Source organism: Elaeis guineensis, chromosome 14 (genome assembly GCF_000442705.2).
Source record: "Elaeis guineensis isolate ETL-2024a chromosome 14, EG11, whole genome shotgun sequence".
NCBI lineage: Eukaryota > Viridiplantae > Streptophyta > Magnoliopsida > Arecales > Arecaceae > Elaeis > Elaeis guineensis.
In genome coordinates, this window is record NC_026006.2 from 60,975,311 (window position 1) to 60,997,889 (window position 22,579).

Consider the following 22,579-nt stretch of genomic DNA (forward strand, 5'->3'; position numbering starts at 1 on the left):
TTGTTTATTTTATTATCACAAGATCAGTTGTTTTTTCTTCCCTTTACTAGCAAAACTAGCTAATTTTTTTTTTGTGTTATTGAATTATTTGCTGACCTACTTTATAATTCTAGCTAATGAGATTCTTATTTTTTATAAAAAAAATTATCATTGTTGAAGAAGAAAATTGGCTTTTAGCAATCTAGGTCAGCATGAACCGATAATGCTTCTTCTCTTCCCATGAGACCGACAACCTTTTATTTCTAGTTCTAAAACATTATGACAAAAAGAAGGTGGCCACAGCGTGGTTTCTCTGTTCTTCCTTTACCACATAATTTATCAAGTGGTATATTTTTTTTATTTTTATTTACTTAAATACTGATATCTATCACGCTATCATATTGTCGCTTGATCCATCTAGCTAACATAATGTAGTACTAAAATAGATTAATAAATGATCACTGAAAGATAATAGGTCGTTGCTTTTTTTTTTCTTCTTTTCTTTTTTTTTTTCAACACCATCGAATAGGATTTAGACTATATATTTTGTATAAAAAAATGATTGATCTTGTCTTACCAAAAAAAAAGAATGAGCGATCTTTTTCATGATATCAGTCATTGAATTACATTTGATATAATTTTTAGAATATAATAAATTTTATCCTTTCATTTATAGTAGGATCATAAAGTAAATATTATATTTTAAAATTATATAAAATATGATACAATAATCGATAAGGAGACCGATCATCCTTTCATGTGAAAGATATAACCAAAACCTCATTAGATGGCCCTTAAATATGAGAGATTCCAACAACGTTTTTTTTCCCCCTTATTCACTTATTTAAAGAGCTCCTTTCTCCCAGAATAAAGGAACTTTCGTGAGACATGTCCCATTTTAAGGTTACCAACGACCACACGTCCCTCTTGTAAGGTTGCCAAGGACCTCCCATCCCACCACAATAGCCAGCAATAATTAAATGAAAAAAAAAAAAAGTAGAGAGAGAAAAATGCTCCTCCCTTGATCGCCTCCCGCAACTCTCGGCCTTCTTCTCCTCGAAGTCAGCAGCAGTGAGGCATGGGGCAGTAGCAGAGCGCAGCAGAATCCAACTCCACCGCAATGTAGTAAAATAAAACCAAGGAGAAAGCAAAATATCCTCCACCAACTCATCTGGTAGCCGCTTTTCCTCTCCTATCCCCATGTCCGAGCCCCCCTCCCTCTCCGACTCCACGCATTTCAAAGCCTAACAAAACTCCTACCGGATGGAAGTGGAAATGGTACCACATCGAGCAACTGCAAAACCAACCTTCCATTATTCTCTCTATCAATTCATGACCACTGAAAACGAATCCCAGAATTAATAATCCCGAATTAATTGGGTCCAAGACAAGTAGAAGATGGCCTCCTCCGGCAGCAGCCGGCCGACGCAGCCCCCGCGGTCGGAGGCGATGAGCAAGAAGGCGATGGCCAGTACACGGCGGACGCCCAACTCCACGCCGTCTACGAGCAGTCCGGCGAGTCCTTCGACTACTCCCAGTCTGTCCGGGTGGCGACGCCGTCGCAGTCGGTCCCGGAGAAGCAGATCACCGCCTACCTCTCCAAGATCCAGCGCGGCGGCTGCATCCAGCCCTTCGGCGCCACCCTCGCCGTCGACGAGCATTCCTTCCGCCTCCTTGCCTTCTCCGAGAACGCCCCCGACCTCCTCGACCTGCCCCACTCCGTCCCCTCCCTCGACCCTTCCTCCCCTCACCGCCGCCTCGCCCTCGGCTCCGACGTCCGCTCCCTCTTCACCCCCTCTCCGCCCTCCTCCTCGACCGTGCCGCCTCCGCCCGCGAGATCACCCTCCTCAACCCCCTCTGATCCACTCCCACTCCTCGGCAAACCATTCTACGCCATCCTCCACAGGATCGATGTCGGAATCGTCATCGACCTCGAGCCCGCACGCAGCGAGGACCCCGCCCTCTCCGTCGCCGGCGCCGTCCAGTCCCAGAAGCTCGCCGTACGGGCAACCTCCCGCCTCCAATCCCTCCCGGGCGGAGACATCAAGCTCCTCTGCGACACCGTCGTCGACCTCGTCCGCGAGCTCACCGGCTACGACCGCGTCATGGTCTACAGGTTCCACGAGGACGAGCACGGCGAGGTCGTCGCGGAGAACCGCCGCGACGACCTCGAGCCCTACCTGGGCCTCCACTACCCTGCCACCGACATCCCTCAGGCCTCCCGCTTCCTCTTCAAGCAGAGCCGCGTCCGGATGATCGCCGACTGCAACGCCACCCCCGTCCGGGTGATCCAAGACGAGAGCCTGATGCGGCCGCTCTGCCTCTCGGGCTCCACCCTCCGTGCCCAGCTTGGCTGCCACGCCCAATACATGGCCAACATGGGCTCCATCGCCTCCCTCGTCCTGGCCGTCGTCATCAGCGACAGCGGCGACGACGTCGGCATCAACCGCAGCGCCACCAAGCTCTGGGGCCTCGTCGTCTGCCACCACACCTCCCCCCGCTGCATCCCCTTCCCGCTACGCTACGCCTGCGAGTTCCTCATGCAGGCCTTCGGCCTCCAGCTGAACATGGAGCTCCAATTGGCCTCGCAGTTGTCCGAGAAGCACATCCTCAGGACCCAGACCCTGCTCTGCGATATGCTCCTCCGTGACTCGCCCACTGGAATCGTCACTCAGACCCCCAGCATAATGGACCTCGTCAAGTGCGATGGAGCGGCGCTGTATTACCAGCGGAAGTACTGGCCTCTCGGCGTCACTCCGACGGAGGCTCAGATAAAGGATATTGTGGAATGGCTGTTGGCCTGCCATGGCGATTCTACGGGGCTGAGCACCGACAGTTTGGCGGATGCTGGCTACCCGGGGGTGGCGGCGCTCGGGGATGCGGTCTGTGGGATGGCCGTGGTATATATCACGCCGAGGGACTTCTTGTTTTGGTTCCGATCGCACACTGCTAAGCAGATCAAGTGGGGTGGTGCGAAACATCACCACGAGGACAAGGATGATGGGCAGAGGATGCACCCTCGGTCGTCATTCAAGGCGTTCTTGGAGGTGGTCAAGAGCAGGAGCTCTCCGTGGGAGAATGCGGAGATGGACGCCATACACTCATTGCAGCTCATTCTAAGGGATTCTTTTCGGGAAGCCGGGGAGGGGACTAGTGGTTCGAAGGCCATGATCAATAGTCAGTTCGGGGAAGTGGAGTTGCAAGGAATAGATGAGCTCAGCTCCGTTGCGGGGGAGATGGTTAGATTGATTGAGACCGCAATTGCACCCATTTTTGCGGTTGATGCCGATGGGCGTATAAATGGTTGGAACGCGAAGGTTGCTGAGTTGACAGGGCTGCCGGTGGAGGAAGCTATGGGTAAATCACTGGTCAAGGATCTTGTCTTCAACGAGTCTGCAGATGTTGTCGACAACCTTTTCTATCGAGCCTTGAGAGGTAGTTTGTTTTACCTCGTGCTTTTGTTGATCTGCATGTGTATTTATTTATTTCTTTATAGCTGATGGTTGGGAGCCGGATCCTGGTGCACACAATGCACCGCACATGGTGCTCACCATCCATCGCAGGATGGTCAGCCAGCAAACAGCACGCACTGCATGCCCATACATGCATTGTTTGCAGGCCAGCACGATGCACCGCACCCTGTGGTGCACTGCAGAGGATCCGCACTCAATGATTGAGGGCAATAGCAGTGGTGCTTGATGTCTTCATGTTGTTGGAGATACATGCTCTCTGGTTAAATTAGTACATGCAAGTTTTCTTTTTATTATAGTCTGAAAGTCTGAATTAAGTATTATAATTCGTCTATCATGCAATGCAACGCCATGATTTGACACGTAGAAGGGGGAATGTGTTTGATCTGGAGAATAATCATTCACAGGATTCAAATCCATGCAGGTGAAGAAGATAAGAATGTGGAACTAAAGCTGAAGACATTTGGCTCGCAGCATTCGATGAATGCTATTTTTCTCATAGTAAATCCTTGTTCTAGCAGGGATTTCACAAACAATATCGTAGGTGTGTGCTTTGTTGGCCAGGATGTTTCGGGACAGAAACTGGTCATGGATAGATTCATTCGCATACAAGGTGATTATAAGGCTATCGTACATAGTCCTAACACTCTGATTCCCCCTATATTTGCTTCGGATAGGAATTCATATTGCTCAGAGTGGAATACAGCAATGGAAAGACTAACCGGTTGGTCCAGAGAGGAAATGATCGGAAAGCTTCTCGCCGGAGAAGTTTTCGGCAGCTGCTGTCGACTCGAGGATCCAGATGCACTTACAGAATTCATGGTTGTCCTTCACAATGCCATTGGAGGACAGGAAACAGACAAGCACCCGTTTGCATTCTTTGACAAGAATGGAAAATTTGTACAGGCGCTTCTGACAGCAAATACAAGAGGTAATGTGGATGGCCAGGAAGTTGGTGCCTTTTGCTTGCTGCAGACAGCTAGCCCTCAATTGCAGCAGGCTCTTGAAATCCAGCGGCAGCAGGAGAAGAAATGCTATGCAAGTATGAAAGAGCTGGCTTATATTTGCCAAGAGATGAAAAATCCACTTGCTGGTATTCGGTTTACAAATTCGCTGTTGGAGATGACAGATTTAAGTGATGATCAGAAGCAATTCCTTGAGACTAGTGGCTCCTGTGAGAGACAGATGATGAAGATTATGGAGGACACAAATCTACAAAGTATTGAGGATGGGTAAGTGTTTTTTTCCCCACTTCAGATTGGAAAAGTATGCTGAACTTTGTCCATTTTGCAGTTCTTTTTCTTGTTTTTATTCCCCTGGATATGGACAGGTTACGAAATTATATATTGACATTGAGGAGAACTTGGAGAGGCCACTGATTTGGAGAACTTCAACTTGAATTTGTTTTGTCTGTACAGTCTGAGCATGCTGATTCTTAGCTCTGCTTGTGCGGATGGAAGACTGATTTGCTTCCATGTTTTGTATTCATCGGAAAATTAGATACATTTCTTGATTTTGTTCCATGTCATTCTCCATAGAAATTCTTGAACATTACTTGCTTTCTAAACCATAAATGTCATGCATTATCTCAGCAGCTCAGTTTTATGTCTGAAAGTAACAAGTAGAGGGACTAAAATGTTCACTCTGAAAATGGCCGGAGAACCCATCACGAATTGCATTGAAAGACATTTGGAAAAAAATAAAAAATGCAAGAGAGGAACATTATCAAGACTAAGTGGAATCGCATCCAGATCAATCAAAATTGAAATAATAAAATGAAGATCCTGAAGATTTTAAAAAGGAAATACACAGCCAAACTTAAGTACAAGGAAAGAATTTGTGTTGGAAAATGGAAAATAATAATGGCATGCTTGATTTTAATTTGCTTTTGACAAATAGCTCAAAGACATTACACATAATCGCTTGTGGTGGACTGGCTTCAGAAAAGGTCGCTTGTACCTACTGTGCTCAAAGAAGTGGCCATTGTAAAGAAGACCGGAAAAAAAAATTAGTTAGAATTATTTCTCGCATTGACTATTTAATCCACCATTGACTTTGGAAATTCGGTTAATGAGAAAGAAGTCCTCAAATAGTTGCAAGGCTCAAAAAATTTTACGGTCACTCTCTCTCCTTGGCTTGTTAAATTCTAATATTTTTTTCACAGTTTATTTGTTGATTGTATGGATGAACGGGTGCTTACGTAGTTACAGTTGAAGTGATTATTGTCATGTAACATGCAACTAATGTTTATCATTTCTTAAATATGCACAAAGTACAGCATATATGGCATTTTATCTTACAATTACATTGCATTCTTTGAGTAGCTCAAACCTGCATGGATTACCGGGTTCTATTGGTATACTAGCTAGCACATTAGCTAGGTCAGAACTCAAGACATGCAGCTTAAGGGATCACCCAATTTACCGAGTACATGCAAATGGAAAGTCGATGCTAAGGGCTTATGGAAATGGGATTAAGTAAACATTTAGTTCACGTACAATGCTAAATAGTTTGGGCGTGCTTGGTAGTGTGAAAGTACTCTCAAGGCTTGTAATGCTTTTCAAGTGCTTGAGTTCATTCGCGGGTGAAATGCTACTTGCAATATTGAGCCAAGATAGGATGTGATATCTGATACTTTTTCTGTACCTTATGTTTGGATAGATCGTGCTATTGCTATGAGTTGCCACCATTTTTATGGTACCATATCTGTGGTTAACTTGGTAGTGTTATTACCTCCCAATTTTGCACACTGGACTAATTTTGCCTTTTTGACCCCAGCTCGTTGATGCTCCACAAAGGTGAATTTCTGCTTGGAAGTGTTATAAATGCTGTTGTTAGCCAAGTGATGATTTTGCTAAGAGAAAAAGGTTTACAATTAATTCGGGATATTCCTGAAGAAATTAAAATGATTTCTGTATATGGGGACCAAGTCAGAATTCAGCAAGTCTTGGCTGACTTTTTGCCGAACATGGTGCGGCATGCACCATCACCAGATGGTTGGGTGGAGATCCACGTTAACCAAGTCTGAAGCAGAATTCTGATGGAACAGAAGTGGTGTTTTTCCAAGTCAGGTCTGCTAGCTTATATTGCTATATTTTCTTAGCATGTTGGCATGCATAATAGAATTGCTACGTATTGTGGATTCGTATCTTATTTATTGCTTTCTTAATCAAGTTCTTGTTTACCGCACATTGTATTGAACGTTTGGATCAAATGATTAAAAAAAAAAAAGGTTAGAGAATGTAGTGAGTCAACCAAGTGGTGAAGGCAAAACGTAACTTTTTTTCTGCCACGGTGATGGGGGTAGGAAACATTCCATTATTTCTACTGCAGTTTCATACGTTTCGATCAGACATAATTATGTCTATTGGCGTCCCTATTCTCTTATGTTATTCTCCTATCAGCAATGACGATGAAGGAAAAGGAAGCTATATTGATGTGCAAGTTATTTTGCATGTCATAAAATGTCCTATATCTTAAAATTTTAAGCCTGGATTTCATCCCAATAGTTTTACGCCTTCTGCTGTTCACTGTCTTTTAGGAAAAAAAAAAAAGAAAGAAAGAAAAACTAATATCAGACGATTGTTTTTTATGACTCAGGATTGTTTGCCCTGGTGATGGCCTTTCACCAGAACTAGTGCAAGATCTGTTCCATAACTCCAGATGGGTGACCCAGGAAGGCATTTGTCTGAGCATAAGCAGGAAGATCTTAAAACTGATGAAGGGGGTAGTACAGTATATCAGGGAGTCAGAGAGATGTTACTTCCTCATCTCTATGGAACTTCCCACTTGTCAGAGTTGAAAGCAGAGGTAACTAATCCAGTCAGAGGCATGTCATTCTCACTAACTGACACTATATTAAGCTGCAGCACTAATAAATCATGCTTGGTGCTCTGGTGCCATGAGCTAGCCCCAAAAGCTGGGGGCGTCTAATTAGCAAACTGCTCAGAACCTCTCCATTCACATCAGGAATTCATTAGCTGACTGGGACACTGTTATTGTCAGTGCTGTTGTATGAACAGTTGCTTTCCCAATTTTGCATAAGCTTGTTCCAAGATTATTACGAGCATGCCTATGATCTTGTTTGCTACTCTTGTAAAACATATAGGTAGATCACCAAAGTGATCTAAGATCACCAATGATCCGAATCCTATGGTGATCTAATTACCAGTGATCTAAAATCACAGCATTTGATAGGCCATGATCTAAGGATTAAAGTTCCTCGAGTATTCACGAGTAGCTACTAGTTTGGTATTCTATAGAAATTCCAAATCACTAATTATATAATACCAAAACTATCTATAATATATTACATAAAAATATATTTATTAATCATATATAACATATGATAAATAAAATATTATTATATTTGTTAATATATTAATAATTAATAGATTCTATAAAAATATAGTTATTAGTCCAATAAATTATTAATCCTATAAAAAAATATTAATTGTTATTACAAAATTAATATTTTTATTTATACTTATAATATATTATTTATTAATATGAATATTTATTTTGATTAGAAAAATAATGTAAACTGAAATAATATATTAAATATTTTATTATATAAATATAAAATTCAACAAGATATTTTTATCCTAATTTAAAATTATCATTGAATCATCATATGACAATAATATGATTAATAATATACTATCATGTAATATATATCATAAATATAATATATAATATCAAATATTATATAATATTATATATACGACATTGATATAATATATTAACATATATTGATATACTAATTTTTTTTACTAAACTAAAGGATATTTTTGTTCCTATACTTCAATCCAAGATCACTATCTAGGGATAATCTTGGATTCCCAATCTTGAAGACGGATATCCCATCACTGAGCTGGAAGGTAATTTAAGGAATAGTGATGATTTGAAATCACTATCTACGTAGGATCACCATGGTACAACCAAACACGGTGATCTAATTACCTTCATCTACATCATCCTTAACTTGGGTGGATCACCCCATTCCAAATGCCCCCATAGGTGCCACAAGAATGTGTAAATGGTGGCTTCATCTATTATACATGGCTCTGACATTCTGAATGAATGAACTGCTATGGAAAGGTTCAAAAGCTTAAAAAACCCCATCTTTCTAGCCTTACTAGATACTATGAGGTCTGATAGAGATGATTTGTTTTGTGATGGAACTGATAGGAAAAAATAAAAGAAACCATCTCTATTTTGCCTGACAGAGATGATTTCAACTAGGTAACTTGCCAATTGGTGTTGGTGGATATATATATAGGTGCCAAAAGTTTGATCCATATAAAGCTTTGATGTTGCTAATCAATCAACATAACAGCAAAATTTATAAGTAAATGAAATAATCATTTATAACTGCTGACTGATGGATCAATAAAATTAACAAAAATACTATGTTGCGTACTGATTGGGGAAATTAAAATAATTTTTCCTTACTAATGGCGACTATCTTGCCAGCTTTATTCTAACCAAATAGGGGGGGTGGGAGATTATCAAAGGCCCCCAAGCAAAATGAAACTGCCAGGTGTTGTTTGATATTGATGAAGAGTAGACTGCGCTTAGCTACCACAGTGAGAAGCTTGTAATTGCATTAGCGTTTCTTAATACCATGCCAGGCACAAGAATTAGGGCTGTAAAGAACTTGCATGTATGTGAGGATTGTAACTTTGTAACAAATCTAATCTCATGTGTGTACAAGAAAAAGATAGTTGGTTGAGATTGTATCCGTTACCACCATTTCAGAGAAGGAAATATTCTTGCATGAATTTTGGCAAATTTACAGATGCATCAAGGTCAAGTGTCAGATTGGCATCACTCTGACAGGTATCGAGCTACGCAGGTGATGCAAAAAAACCAATCAATGTTGCAATAACCAAGTCAAAAAGAAGCATGTTATCATAGTGACATAATGGCAAAAATATATTAGGAAGTATGTCTAGGATTTTGCCTCCAGTGTATGACTAGTTTTATTGCTTCTACTAATACACTATCTGTGAAAAATATTTTTTGCTACAGATGTGTAACAAAGACGTTTGACTTGTAAGCTCAGAGTCAAGCAATTTACTCATCATCAGATATTTAAAACTGTGAGTTCTTTAGCAACATCGATCATGCAAAAAAGAATCATCCTTTAATTCTTTTCCTTTCCATAATTAATAACTGCAACTAGAATAGCCACAACCATAGAGAAGGAAACATGTCTTTGAATAGGAACTTTGCTTATAGATATGTATATTTAGCATTATCACATACTGCTTATTAGTTCAATCTATATTTGACTAAAAGCAACTGATGATAAGGATCATTTATAATATTTACCTAGAGAAGCTTGCTTGCAACATATGCTGGCTTAGACAGAACCTTTTCTTTACCCTTATCCCTTTTTTGTTTAACAAGTTTCAATTATAGTTTTATTTGCTAGGATATAAAAAATCTGAATATTTTAATTGTTCTGTTTGTTTGGAGGAAAAAAAATGTTAGAAGTAATTATGAAGTTTTCCTTTTCCCATATAAACTTGGGTTAGGACCAGATTGCTTAAAATTCCTGATGTTTCATGAGATCAATTTTTATGCATTAGTGTTTGGCCTAATAATGCTTTTGCAGATACAGGGTAAGCGTATTTGCTAGATTGTCAGGTAGTTGCAGAACTATGGACAGACCAAAAAAGGATGAACCAATTAATTGGTAGATTGATCCAGCTCTTTTACAATAGTCACTAAGTCATTATTTAACAAAAACAAGCAAGGTTATCAGCAGTTCATGGTAACCAAAGTGATGCATGATTCACTGGAGATGAAAGAAGCATAAAATGTACAAAGTACAGCTAACAATTTCATCCAGGTAACTAACCTATGGTTCCAACCCAAATGCATGCAACAATTCTTATTCGATGCCTCTAATTGAGAAGGTAACCAAGCCAGCTGGAGAAGCATGTCAAGAACCTTCACAGAATCACCATGAATTGGCTACTACCTGTGAAACATGCGCAATAAAGTTTGACTGTCACAAATTCAATATTGCATGTCTTAACATTCTTACACTTTCTGAATGCACTATAGCAAAAGTTCATGTATCAAGAAAGTGGTGAACATGGAAAGAATAAAGGAAGACCATGGGATAGTGTATACATGCGTTGGCAATTTAAAAAATGGTTCACACTTCTCAACAATGCTGACAGATGGCATAATCAAGACTTGAAGCTTCACAGACTTCATTAATGTAAACCATCTCCATATACAAAGTTGCAGTGACAGGAATACTGCTCAGGTTAGAAAAGCAACTAAAAGTCAAAAACAATGCAGAACAGTATTATATGTAATATTTAAACCAGTCTGGATGCTTGAATTTTTCTCGTTCACAAAGTCATATACCTACTATTTGTTATTCATTCAAGCAGTACACAAAGATCAAATCAGCAGGGCAACAATGGGAAGCATGCAACTTTATTATAAGTTCCATCTTCTTCCTTCTTGCACCTTCATGACTTCAACATTTTTCTGTAAAAGAAAAAGAAAATAAAAAACTTTTTCAACCTTCAAAACAGATTGCTCATTTGCCCACACCTATACCTGTGCCTTATATAAGAAAACTTCCATGCTAGAACGAAGGAACTGCTAATCAAATCATTCCCCTCAGCATCCTAACAAACCACAAATTAAAAGCACTCAAGTTCCATTTCCTCCCATCTGCAGCATGCACGCTATTGGTCATATAAAAGCCTTATAAATTCAGATTATTTATTAAGTCGTGAGAAAATAACCAAAACAAAAATTTTAAGTTTAGGGTCAATATATACATAAAAATTGTTCTATGCTTGGAGTGCTAACATACCCATGCAAATCAGCTAGCATGCATGCTTTGAGCTCTGAAATCATCAAACCGCCGAGCTTTCTCCCTCAAGCTTGAAATGATTTCCTCAGATATATCATTAATCATCAGGGGCAAGGACTTCTCCATCCGATCAAACCACTCCCCTAGCGTCATCTTATCCATATTTTCTTCTCCCTCCTCTTGCCTCACCTCCCCTGCTCCATTCTCAGCCAATTTCACCCCTTCACCAGCACTGCTAGCTTCCAGCCTCAAAAATTCCCCCTTCACAGCAGCTTCTACAGACTGTGAATTAGATACCAGAACTGAACCCGACAGCTTTACCCCCTCATCTTTCTCCTCCTCCTTTGAAACCCTAGTAGAAGCCGCCCTCGTCGTAGGCCTTCTCCTCCCTCTCCCCTTCTCCGCATTCTTCGATGCTTCATCACTCTCATCCACCACCACCGCATCCAAGTTATCATCTTTCTTCGGAACCGTAGCAGAAGCAGCAGTCTTCTTCGATCTCCCCCTCGCCCTCCCACCATTTCTCGTCGGCGCTTCACTGCCGGCGTCCGCGGTCGCATCCGAGGACCGCTCGGCTGCAGGTCTGGCCGGAGGTGCTCCCCTCCGTCTTCCGCGCCGCCGCACCCCAGTCCTCTCCTCCTCCTCCACCGCCGCGGCCGCCGCATCAGTATAGGGCTCTTCCCCGGCGATCCTGACGGAGATGGAGGTCATCTCACCGATCTTGATGGAATCGCCGTCGGAGAGGGGGAACGGGATGGAGGGCCGGATCTTAGCGTCGTTGACGAGGGTGCCATTGGAGGTATCGAGGTCTGAGACGACCCATCGGGAGGTCTCACGGAGGAATTCGAAGGCGAGGTGCTTTTGGGAGATACCGGGGTCCCGGATGGCGAAGGTATTGCCCCTCACGACCCGGCCGACGCGGGTGATAGCTCCGGACTTGCACTCCAGCATTTCGCCCTCTTTCGGGCCCTTCTCCACGACCAATCTCAGGATAGGATTCTCCATGGAGAAGAGAAGAAACCAAACCCTAACCCAAGATCGAGAATGGAACCGGGGAAGAGGGAAAAAAAAGGGGAATTTGAAGCTGTGGAATTGAGTGAGCGCTTAAAATTTTCGGCTATGACTCCTGCGCACCAAGCGCCGAATTAGAGTGAATAAGTGCAATGATCCAGTGATACTAATATAACACCATGACACCACCGATCGGACGCACGGAATTGGTTCTTGAATAATTCAAGAATAAAATATATAAAATCATGGTTTAGTGAAAAAATAAATATAAAAAAAGTCTCTTTTCGGCTCTAGGTTTTAGATAATATAAATGTTATGTCATTAGAACCGATTCCAACATAATCGTTATCTTATAATGATTATAATGGGCATTATATATATCAAAAAAGAAAATTTCAAACTTTATTATTAAAATAATAAAATGTTAATTTTTGATTATACAATTACTTTGGAGAGAAACTCGATGTAACAAAATTTTAAAAATTAGAAAGTATCAATAAATATAATGATGTTATTTATATTATAAAGACTACTATAGTATTAAATAAAATATTATAATGGTTGTTACATTTTTGATCCATTAATAATGAAGGGCACTCCACAGGCTTAGCACGGCTCGACCAGGTCAATCAAACCTAAGGCTAAACGGACAGTTCCAAACACAGCATAATTAGCTTCAGGCCCAGCCTAGCACGGCTCCAGATTCGATGGGCGGCGGGCCATGCCTGATACGACCCATTGGCCAGTGGGTTTTAAAAAAAAAAATTACAAAAGGGTCGTGATAGACACGGCCCGTTTTGATCCATTACAGGTCGTGTAGTACAATTTGTTTGAGGCTGTTACAGAGCCTGGCACGGCCCGTTTTGACCCATAATGACCAAAAACATCTATTTTTATATTTTTTTTTTTTACCTCTCTCAACAGCCATAAAATCTCCAAGAGCAGAGACAACTGCTACTATTTTATCTATTTTTTTATTAATTATATTAAATTTTTAAATTATTGAGATGAATCATTTATAATTTTTTTTTTTCTCTCCCTTCTCATTGTACTTGGAAGTCAGGCCTACCCCCTTTCTCCCTGTATCATTTTCATATTTATTAATAAACTGGTAGAGGTCATGCCAAATCTCCATCTGACAAGATGACTTTATATTTAAATCCTAATCCTCAATATTTTTTTAATTTATTTATGAATATTTTTTTATAAATTTTAAAAAATTCTAAACGGGTCGTGCTATAAGGGCCTGGGCTGGCATGCAGGCCGTACTGGCATGCGGGCCATATCGTGCCTGACCCACGAGTCGTGCCGGCCAGGCCTTATAGACCGTACGGGTCTAGGCCACGGGCCAGAAAATCCTAGCCAGCCCGATCCCCCTCTAATGGGCCATGCCTAGCACAGTCTGTCACTACAGTTAACGGGCTGTGCTTGGCACAGCTCGTCTCGTATCAAATCGGGCCGTATCATGGGTGGCCCGACCCGTTGCCATCTCTATCATTGATATACATACAACACCTAATCCGTTATAATAGCCATTATAATGTTATAATGTCATTATTTAAAAATAACTTAAACAAAAAAATATATAAAAAAATTAAAAAAATTAAAAGATCAAATAAAATTTATTAAAAAATAAAATGTACATAAAAAAATTATGAGAGAGAGAGAGAGAGATTGACTTCGTTCCTCTGGAAAAATAGTGTATATGCTCTTTTAAATTTTAAAATTAACTAGTAAGGCATCTAAGTCGATAATCTAATTATTAATCATGACCCATACAACTAAAAGATGTAAAAATCAAAAATTGCATATTCCAGTATCCTCTAATCTATGCATCAATGGACATAAAATAGAAAAATTTTAATCGTATCAATATACTAAATATATGATAAAAATTTAAATTTAGAACCCATTTTTATTAGAACATTTTAAAATGTCCACAATGAAAATTAATAAATTTTAATATTCAACTTATAACAATGCAATTAATTTTGCTGTCATATATTTAAAATATATTATCATGCATTCTACCACCCGAGAATAGGAGAAACCACATATTTTTGCATCCACATTAATTATGCATAGATTAAACACTGCCAAAATATATGATTTGATATTTTAGATAATTTTAGTTGTATGTATACATGATTAGCAGTATAAATTTTTATTTAGATATTTTGTTATTATTTTGAAATCAAGAAGAGTAAATATTATTTCCTCACGAGTGAAGCATAATCGATCTATACGTACTAGATTATATGTTCATATAAGGCTATGATTCTATAAAACACTTGCAAGAAGAATCAATCACGGAAGGAATATATAAAATAATTTTTTGAATAAAATTTATATATTTAATATAATAATAGATAAGAACTATGACAAATCATGATATGAGAGGAGAGTTGAGTGGAAAGAGATGAACAATCATGATTAAAAACAAAAGATACGTATGCATGAATGTGATCAAAAGAGAGAAGAGAGCGAGAGAGTCACTAGATATATGATGAAATAGAGTTTTATCTAGAATCAGCGGTTAGAATAATGCAAAGATGGGACTAGAATTTTTTTTGTTCTTTTTTAAGTTTTGTTGGATGATGTTTGATTAGGACATTACATTTCAAGATCTTTTCAGTACTACGGATACAGCAGAAGAAAGAAGAAATAAAAAAAATAATCAAAATATATATATCAGTCATAAAGGGTTCGCCTCTACGGGATATGCAAATTCACTATAAAAAGAAATTTTACAAGAAGAGATTCACCCTCAACCCTCGTACACCCAATTTCTCTCTCACTTGAAGTTCTCCTCATAAAAGTCTCTCTCTTGGAAGACCCCTGAACTCCTGAAGTGACCGGCGTCTGCTGTCCAGGAGCTTCCTGCTCCTTCTCTCTCAGTGCTTCAGCCTCTTTTCTTCTCTCGGGTTCCGTACGCGCGTCCTCCGGCAAAACCAGACCACTCTGTTTCCCTCCGTGCCTCATAGGCCCTTTTAAAGGGTTTAAACCCAATTAGATTAGGTTTAAGCTCCTTAATCAACCCATATAAAGCCTGGACCGTTGGATCGAGAATCAGATCAACCCACCCTCCGATCGTGCTTCGGTCCATGGAATAGTACCGTGGACCGCAAAAAATGCATGGAAACGCCAATGCGGTCCACAGGCCCAATCGTGGACCGCCCGATCCACGGTAGATCGGGGTATAGGCCCAGGCAAGGCGCCTGGGCCGCGTGTCGCCGCCTGCGGCCGTGCCACTGCCGCTTCGCCGGCCCGTCGCCGGCCACCGCGGTCCTCCGCCGCCTCGGGTCTCATGCCGACTTCAAAAGCTCGTATCTCCTCCATCCGAGCTCCGTTTGGGGTGATCTTGATCTCGTTGGACTCCATTTTTCATCGCAAACCTCACTGTGGGCTCAATGTGGACTGAATCTCAAGACATCAAATCCTAACAATTTCACCTCGACTCGATATTCGGCCTCCTCCAAACTCCGAGAGCTTCTGGATCTCTCGCCCCATGTCCTGGGGCAATGCCTGCTGATCATGGATGGGCAAACATAGGAGTCGAGCTAGGCTGCTGCTCTATCCCATCTCCATCATATGCTGTGCTCCTCTAACCTGAGACCTGCTTGGGGCATCGTCCTGCGCAATACCTTGCGACGTCGCCTCTCGTCCTCCCGAGTCTCCTGTCTCGTGCCCAATCCACCTCCTGGAGCTCCACCTCGTCTGGACTCTGTCTGGCTCCCGAAGCTCTACCTCGCACTGGACTTCCTAGCAGGTAATAATGTCTCTGCTCTCTTTCTTCCCCTCCAGTATAATTCTATCGTGCGTAGCACCCTTAGATTCCTCACCAGCTACCGTCCTTAGTCTCTCGAATCCAGTCTGCTAAGTGAGATAAGATTTCGCCTAAAATTGGGTATGTATCGGACCTCTCCCAATCTCCTCACTGCACCGTCATGTGTCTTCAGTTGACCATCCGATGCCTCTGATCGCACAGCTCGATCCATCCGGCAGATATACAGTGCCCTCACTGTTCTCCAAGGAGTCAAACTGCTCCTCTCTGCAACATACATATAGGGGTATGCAGATCTAATATCCACTGCTGGGAAGAAGTAGATACCTCATCAGATATCTCCATGACATCTCTATCTGAATCGCTGTCGGCCGTCGCTACAGCAGCTACCGTCCGATTTTTGAGTTGAGGGCAATCTCTGGCTAGATGCCCCAACTCCTCACATCGGTGACACCTGGTTTTGCTCAAGTCCCTCTGGACTTGGACCGCCCTCGTTGTGATCTTCTGTCGCTCCGTCTACCGCTCCTGCTCCTCCAGAAGCCACCAAAGCTGAGCTACCGCCATCTGAGCTCGAAGCTGGGTTCTCCCTCCTGAGAACCTCATTCTGGAGTATCGCTGCGGTGATCTCGTCCATCTTGATGATGTTCTTCTCCACTAGAAGAGCAGTCACCAAGACTCATACGAAGGTGGAAGCAACGCTAGCAAAACCAATGTCCTGGTCTTTTCCTCAACATTCTCGCCAATACTGAGGAGGTCAGTGAGGATCTTCTGGAAGTGGATGAGATGCTCCTGCACGCTCTGTCCCTCAGCTATCCGCAGTTGGTAAAACTGCCTCCAGAGGAAAAGAGTGTTGGTGAGAGACTTTGCCATGTACAACTCCTCGAGCTTCGACCACAGCACCATCGAAGAAGTCTCGCTTAGCACATGGATCACCACCTCATCTGCAGGTACATGCGGATGGTGCTCACCGTCTGCATCTGTAGCTATTTCCAATCCGTACTCCATGATGGTTGATTTCTCATCGCACAAGAGAGCATCGATCAATCCCTGTTGGATGAGCACGTCCTTCACCCTTGCCTGCCACAAGAAGAAATTGCTCTTACCATCAAACTTGTTGATCTCCATCTTGATTGATCATGTCTTCTCCATCTTCAGTCTTGCTCACCACAGCTGCAATCTGCATCTTTGTACCGTCTTGCTCTGATACCACTTGTTGAATGGATGTCTGGCCAGGACACCACCTCCAAGATCTTTTCAGTACCACGTGATGCAGAAGGAAGAAAGAAGAAACAAAACAAAACAATCAAAATACGTGGATCAGCTACAAAAGGGCTCGCCTCCATGGGTATGCAAACTTCACTATGAAAAAAAAATTACAAGAAGAGATCTCACCCTCAACCCTTGTTCATCCAATTTCTCTCTCACCTGAAGTTCTCCTCACAAAAGCTCTCTCTCTTGGAAGACCCCCTCAACCCCTGAAGTGACCGGCGTCACTATCCAGAGCCTCCTACTCCTCTCTCAGCACTTCAGCCTCTCTTTCTTTCTTGGATTCCGTACAGCTCCATACGGCGTGTCCTCCGGCAAAATCAGACCACTCTATTTCTCTGTGCTCACAGGCCATTTTAAAGGGCTTAAACCCAATTAGATTAGGTTTAAGACTCTTTAATCAACCCATATAAGGACCTGGACCGTTGGATCGAGAACCAGATCAATCCATGCTCTTCGATCGCGCTTCGGTCTACAAATAGTACCGTGGACCGCAAAAAATATGTGAAAAATATCTACGCGGTCCACAGGCCCAGCCGTGGACTGCTCGGTCCACGGTGGATCGGGGTACAGGCCCAAGCAAGCACCTGGGCCTGGGCCGGCCCGCGCGCCCGCCTGGGCCTCCCACCCGGTTAGGCCGCCCGCCCACTGAGCCGCGTGCCGCCGCTTGCGGCCGCGCCGCCACCGCTCCGCCAGCCCACCGTCGGCCGCCGACGGTCCTCCACCGCCTCGAATCTCATGCTGACTTCAAAAGTTCGTATCTCCTCCATCCGAGCTCCGTTTGGGGTGATCTTGATCTTGTTGGACTCCATTTTTCGCCACGAACCTCGTTGTGGGCTCAATGTGGGCTGAATCTCGAAACATCAAATCCTAACAAGTTTTTTGTTTTTAATTTTAAGCAATGCAAAGGTGCAAGGAAGAGATGATGCAATTGAGAGATTAGTTTTGATATTATTTAAGATGATAACTACAAACTCTATGATAGCCTTTTGGAATATTCTCTCTTTTTTTTCTTTTTTTTTTGGGGAGGCGGGGGATACAAGTGAAGGAGACGATTCCCTAGATTTTATCAACAGACGGGAAAAAATTATTAGGTCACAAGAGAGGCACAGAGGATAAATAAAGAATGATGCAGAAGACATAGAATATCAATGATTGAGTAAAGTATCAACCTTCCTTCTAAGATTTAGTGTCCTATTTTCTCTTTCCTAAATAAAGATTAGACCACAATTGGAAATTTACCAAGGCCTTGGAATGCATGGAGTTAATTGAGGATTTCTTTTATCTGAATATCATTTTTTTTTTCCAATCAAATTTGCCAACAAAATGTAAGTACCAACTGATTCCGTGCTCTACGAAAAGAGGAGATGAATCCTCTTGCATCTCCAAGTTGTCCCTGATATATGTATGAACCTAGACATTATGCATGAGAGCAATTTCTTGATATATTTTTTAATTGCTATTGTGGGTGTACCTCATGTAGTTAATTGCCATAGTGAATGGACCGTACTTCACTACTCTCCACTATTAGTCAGAGAGTAGTCTGCTGTTATTGGTGGGAGCACCTAGTTATCTATGCAATTAGAAGCTTACAATGGACTCTTGAGTTTTATTTTTGTCAAAGTGGATTGATATATGCTTTATTTGGTCATGGAACCCGGTGGGTATACACAGGTGTGGCATTGGCAAGTACATTCTGGAACCTGTTCTGATGTTTTGTTTTGGATTGGGTCTCTGATATTGCAACTGGGTTGGACCATAAAGTGTTTTTCTCTTGGTTGTCCAGGTGTTCTTCCAATATCCTCACTGGTATTCAAAATGCTCATTACACTGGCACATAATTCATGTGATTGGAAGGGGCATATATGAGATTATTCTTATGCTCAGGATTACTAAATATGTTTCCAACTTTGGAGATTATGACAGCTCTTATTTATAGATTCTCTTGCAAAAGTAACTCCAAGGTTTTGTCAAAGGTGGCGCATGGAAGGAGTCTTCTTCCAGTCGTTCCTATTTTGGTCTGTATTAAAACTTACCTGGATGGGTGGCTGGCTGATGTTTTCAGGCGATTGGAGTTGTATGCTCTGGGGTAGTGGGGTTTTTTATTTGACTTATCTTTTATAATATTAAGCTTTGCTCCTCTTCCTACTAGAAAAAAAAAAAAAAAAAAAAAGGGAAGTTGGCCAACCTCTCCATGCAACGCACTTTTTGACAACGAAACATCTTCAGAATAGGAGCAAATAAAAAGGTGATTAGTAGTTTCTCAAGGAGCTCTACGTCATGGGCAAGCAGAGCTGCTAGGCCAATATTTTCTTGTCAAGAATTCTCTGGTATGAATTTTTCAATTCAAGCTACATGAATATTTTCACTTTTAAAGGAGTATTTTTGCTTTCTATACCTTGAACTAGGGACAAAGAAGAGCTCCATCATTAGAAAAGAGCAGAAGGAACTAATCGAAATTTCCCCAGACTTCGAAAACTTCCGAACTGGGATATCCATGAATCTGATGGGCTAGATCAGTGCCATAAACATTATGACCAATTTACCAAACGCCAATCTTCCAACATGTCAATCTGATTAAATCTATTTATTCAATAAATTCGATCTAGATTTAGGATTGTAACATGCGTGGCCCATTTAAACATTATGTCCAATTTACCATCCCTTTACTCATGCCAAAATCCAATCAGATTAACAAATTATTGCTGACATGGTCTTATCTGATTTTTTTTTTCTTCTTTTTTTTGGTAAATTTGAAGATAAAGGACAGAACAGCAGAAGAAACAACAAAAGAACAAAATGAAGTATAAGAACTAAACCAAAATCATAAATGCCAAAAGCAAACATAGCCCCTGGAATCCAACTGAAGAAGTGCAGCAAGCTCTGTGAGTAGGTTGCAGCCTCCTAGGAAATCCTCAGCAGGAAAGTTGGCTTCTCTGAAGCCGTGACTGGCCTCTAAACCCATGTTCGGCCCTGATTTTTCTGTTTTTTTCTTGAATAGATCATAGTATAACACCATGCAGCGTGTTTATTAAATGACTTTGGTTTAGGCTTCAATTGTTAACCCATTTAGCAAATAAATTGGAATCAAGTGCGCAGTTTTTTCTCTAAAACCTATATCTCAACTCCCGAGCTTAATCCACAATAATCATCCTGAGCATCTGATACGATGCATCATAAACTTCTAGTTGCATTATGTTAGATTAATCAGTTAGGAAGATATTAGAGAAATCATGAACAATATGTCAATATTCGCTCGTAAAACTAGCAAAGAACAAGAACAGATAATACTAAACTAATCCTTAACATTAAGATTCGCTGTCTCGGTACAGATTTCATATCAGTGAAATCTTACTATAATATCGGTATATGGTATATTACAATATACCTATATCAGTACATAACAATTCGATGTACTAATATGCTATCAATATGATACGGTATGAAGTGTACCAGATAATTTGGTCCAATACGAAATTCTATGACATAGTTTTCATTCCAAAAGCATAGCGGCAGATATTATCATGAAATGATTTGCCGGTCAATTGGCAATCAATTAGTTCTAATGGTGTGAGTTTGCACATAATAGCTGGATCCCATGAAGACAGTGCCAAGTCGCAACGGGTCACTTGTGCTACACCTATAACACAGACATGACACACTTTCGATTAACATAGAATCTAAATTAAAATTTCTTTATAAAGCAAAAGTTGTGAGGAATGCTAGATGTGGTTTTTCTCTACGTGAGATGACAATTCCTTGGAAAATCTCTCTTTTTAAAAATCTTTCTTACTTTCTTACTGGTTTTCCATCTAAATTATCAATTCAGATGGGCTTAACATTGATAACTAAATTGTGTATATAGCACCGATCGTCCAGTATTTCCACAGTGCCGAACATTGGGTATGACATATGATTAGAGAGCCCCAATCCATTCACGGGAATCCCCCAACGTTCGCAATTAGATCTGGCATATAACTAAATTTTAAAAACAAAAAATACAAGTTTATTTAGATTTTTAAGAAATCAGAAACACCTAAATCATATAAGATACAATAGGAAGGGAAAATGGAGGAAAAAGAGGGCAAAGTCAGACAATGCTTTCTAGGCAAGTACATTTCCTCCAACGGGATTCGCAGATTTACTACTCAGAGCCCAGTGCATTTCATCATCCCGTTGCAAGCAAAAACCTTACAAAAAATATTAAAATACGTGAACAATAAATAATATATGACAAATCGGATACAAATAATTGTTTTCTTGTAAAGAGTCGTCAGCTGTATATGCTTATAGTTTTCATTAGTGATTCAAGATCAGGTCTCAGAGATCGAGCTCTTTTTTTAAATAATATAAAAAAATTAATTTATATAAATAATATAAAATTTAATTTATTTATATAAATAATATAAAAAAAAATTATTTTGAATGATATTTTTTTCCTGCCACGTCATCCATATTTTTCTATGTAGACGTTGTCCAAAAAAAAATAAATAAAAAATACCATTTCAAAATTCAAACAGTAAACCAAACCATTTCAAAATAAATAATATAAATCTACTAAAACAAATGAAGTAGATTTCGGAGAAGCTATTCACTGAAGATAAAATTTTTATGGGTGAATCGATCATAAAAAAAATTATGATTAGACCATCATCGTCTGTCATATCTCCGAAACATAGTGCATATATAATAAAATATTAAAAAAAATATAAATAAAAAATTTTAAAAATATGATAAATTTTAAAAATATTTGAATAATTTTAATAAATATTATATGATTTTTTAAAATTTATTTATTATTTTATAATATTTTAATATATGTGTAATATAATTTGGAGACATAACGGATGATGGTCCGGTCATAAAAATTTTATCCATTCGCTGCACGCATGGAGCGGTGAAGCGGCTTATCATCTCCTGAAGTACCAATTTAGCCTCTTCGAAAATCCTAATCCATATTAACAGAAAAATAATAAAAAAATAATTAGCCAATGCGATGGAGAAGAAATTGTTAGAAATAAGAAAAAAAAAATCAAACATTAAATCGTCTTCCGTCCGAAGGAACCACCTCCCCGCTCGCCCCCACTCCTATTGTAGAACATTCGAGAAATTAGGGTTTCGTTGGGTTAAAGAAAAAATCTTCGTTTCAATTCGATTTTACGAGAATGTCACGAAATCCGCGTGCCAGTGCTGTCGACTTGACGGGTCCATTGACCTTTT

General features: G+C 40.6%; 2 protein-coding genes and 1 non-coding gene across 5 annotated transcripts; 1 reads left to right on the forward strand and 2 right to left on the reverse strand.

Annotated features, from left to right (window-relative positions):
- The first annotated feature begins 969 nt into the window (after nt 1-969).
- On the forward strand, nt 970-7,526 carry LOC105057334 (phytochrome B-like). Its single transcript, XM_010939929.4, is given in 8 exon segments — nt 970-1,446; nt 1,449-1,773; nt 1,776-1,852; nt 1,854-3,414; nt 3,874-4,681; nt 6,228-6,472; nt 6,475-6,520; nt 7,050-7,526. Coding segments are annotated over 8 exon segments (3,333 nt in total). The 5' UTR covers nt 970-1,377; the 3' UTR covers nt 7,252-7,526.
- A 2,705-nt stretch (nt 7,527-10,231) lies between these two features.
- Nucleotides 10,232-12,432, reverse strand: LOC105036805 (uncharacterized). Of its 3 annotated transcripts, XR_012136930.1 has the most exons (3): nt 11,299-12,432; nt 10,596-10,964; nt 10,232-10,440 (listed from the first exon to the last, which is right to left on the reverse strand). XR_012136930.1 is itself a non-coding variant. In XM_010912540.3 (2 exons), the coding sequence occupies exon 1, from the start codon at nt 12,301-12,303 to the stop codon at nt 11,308-11,310; it is 996 nt and encodes a 331-aa protein (XP_010910842.1). In that variant the 5' UTR covers nt 12,304-12,432; the 3' UTR covers nt 10,232-10,440; nt 11,299-11,307. The 3 variants fall into 3 exon arrangements, 2 of the variants coding, with proteins under 2 accessions (XP_010910842.1, XP_019703250.1); XM_010912540.3 differs by lacking the exon at nt 10,596-10,964; XM_019847691.2 differs by lacking the exons at nt 10,232-10,440; nt 10,596-10,964 and adding an exon at nt 11,037-11,153.
- A 9,014-nt stretch (nt 12,433-21,446) lies between these two features.
- LOC114914817 (small nucleolar RNA snoR118) lies at nt 21,447-21,535 on the reverse strand. The gene has a single exon (XR_003802606.1). It is a non-coding gene; the product is annotated as a small nucleolar RNA snoR118 (small nucleolar RNA).
- Between the last annotated feature and the right edge of the window lie 1,044 nt (nt 21,536-22,579).

Bases quoted from the DNA above. Each gene is read 5' to 3' on its own strand.
- LOC105036805 (XM_010912540.3), bottom strand. From the start codon at position 12,303: ATGGAGAATCCTATCCTGAGATTGGTCGTGGAGAAGGGCCCGAAAGAG.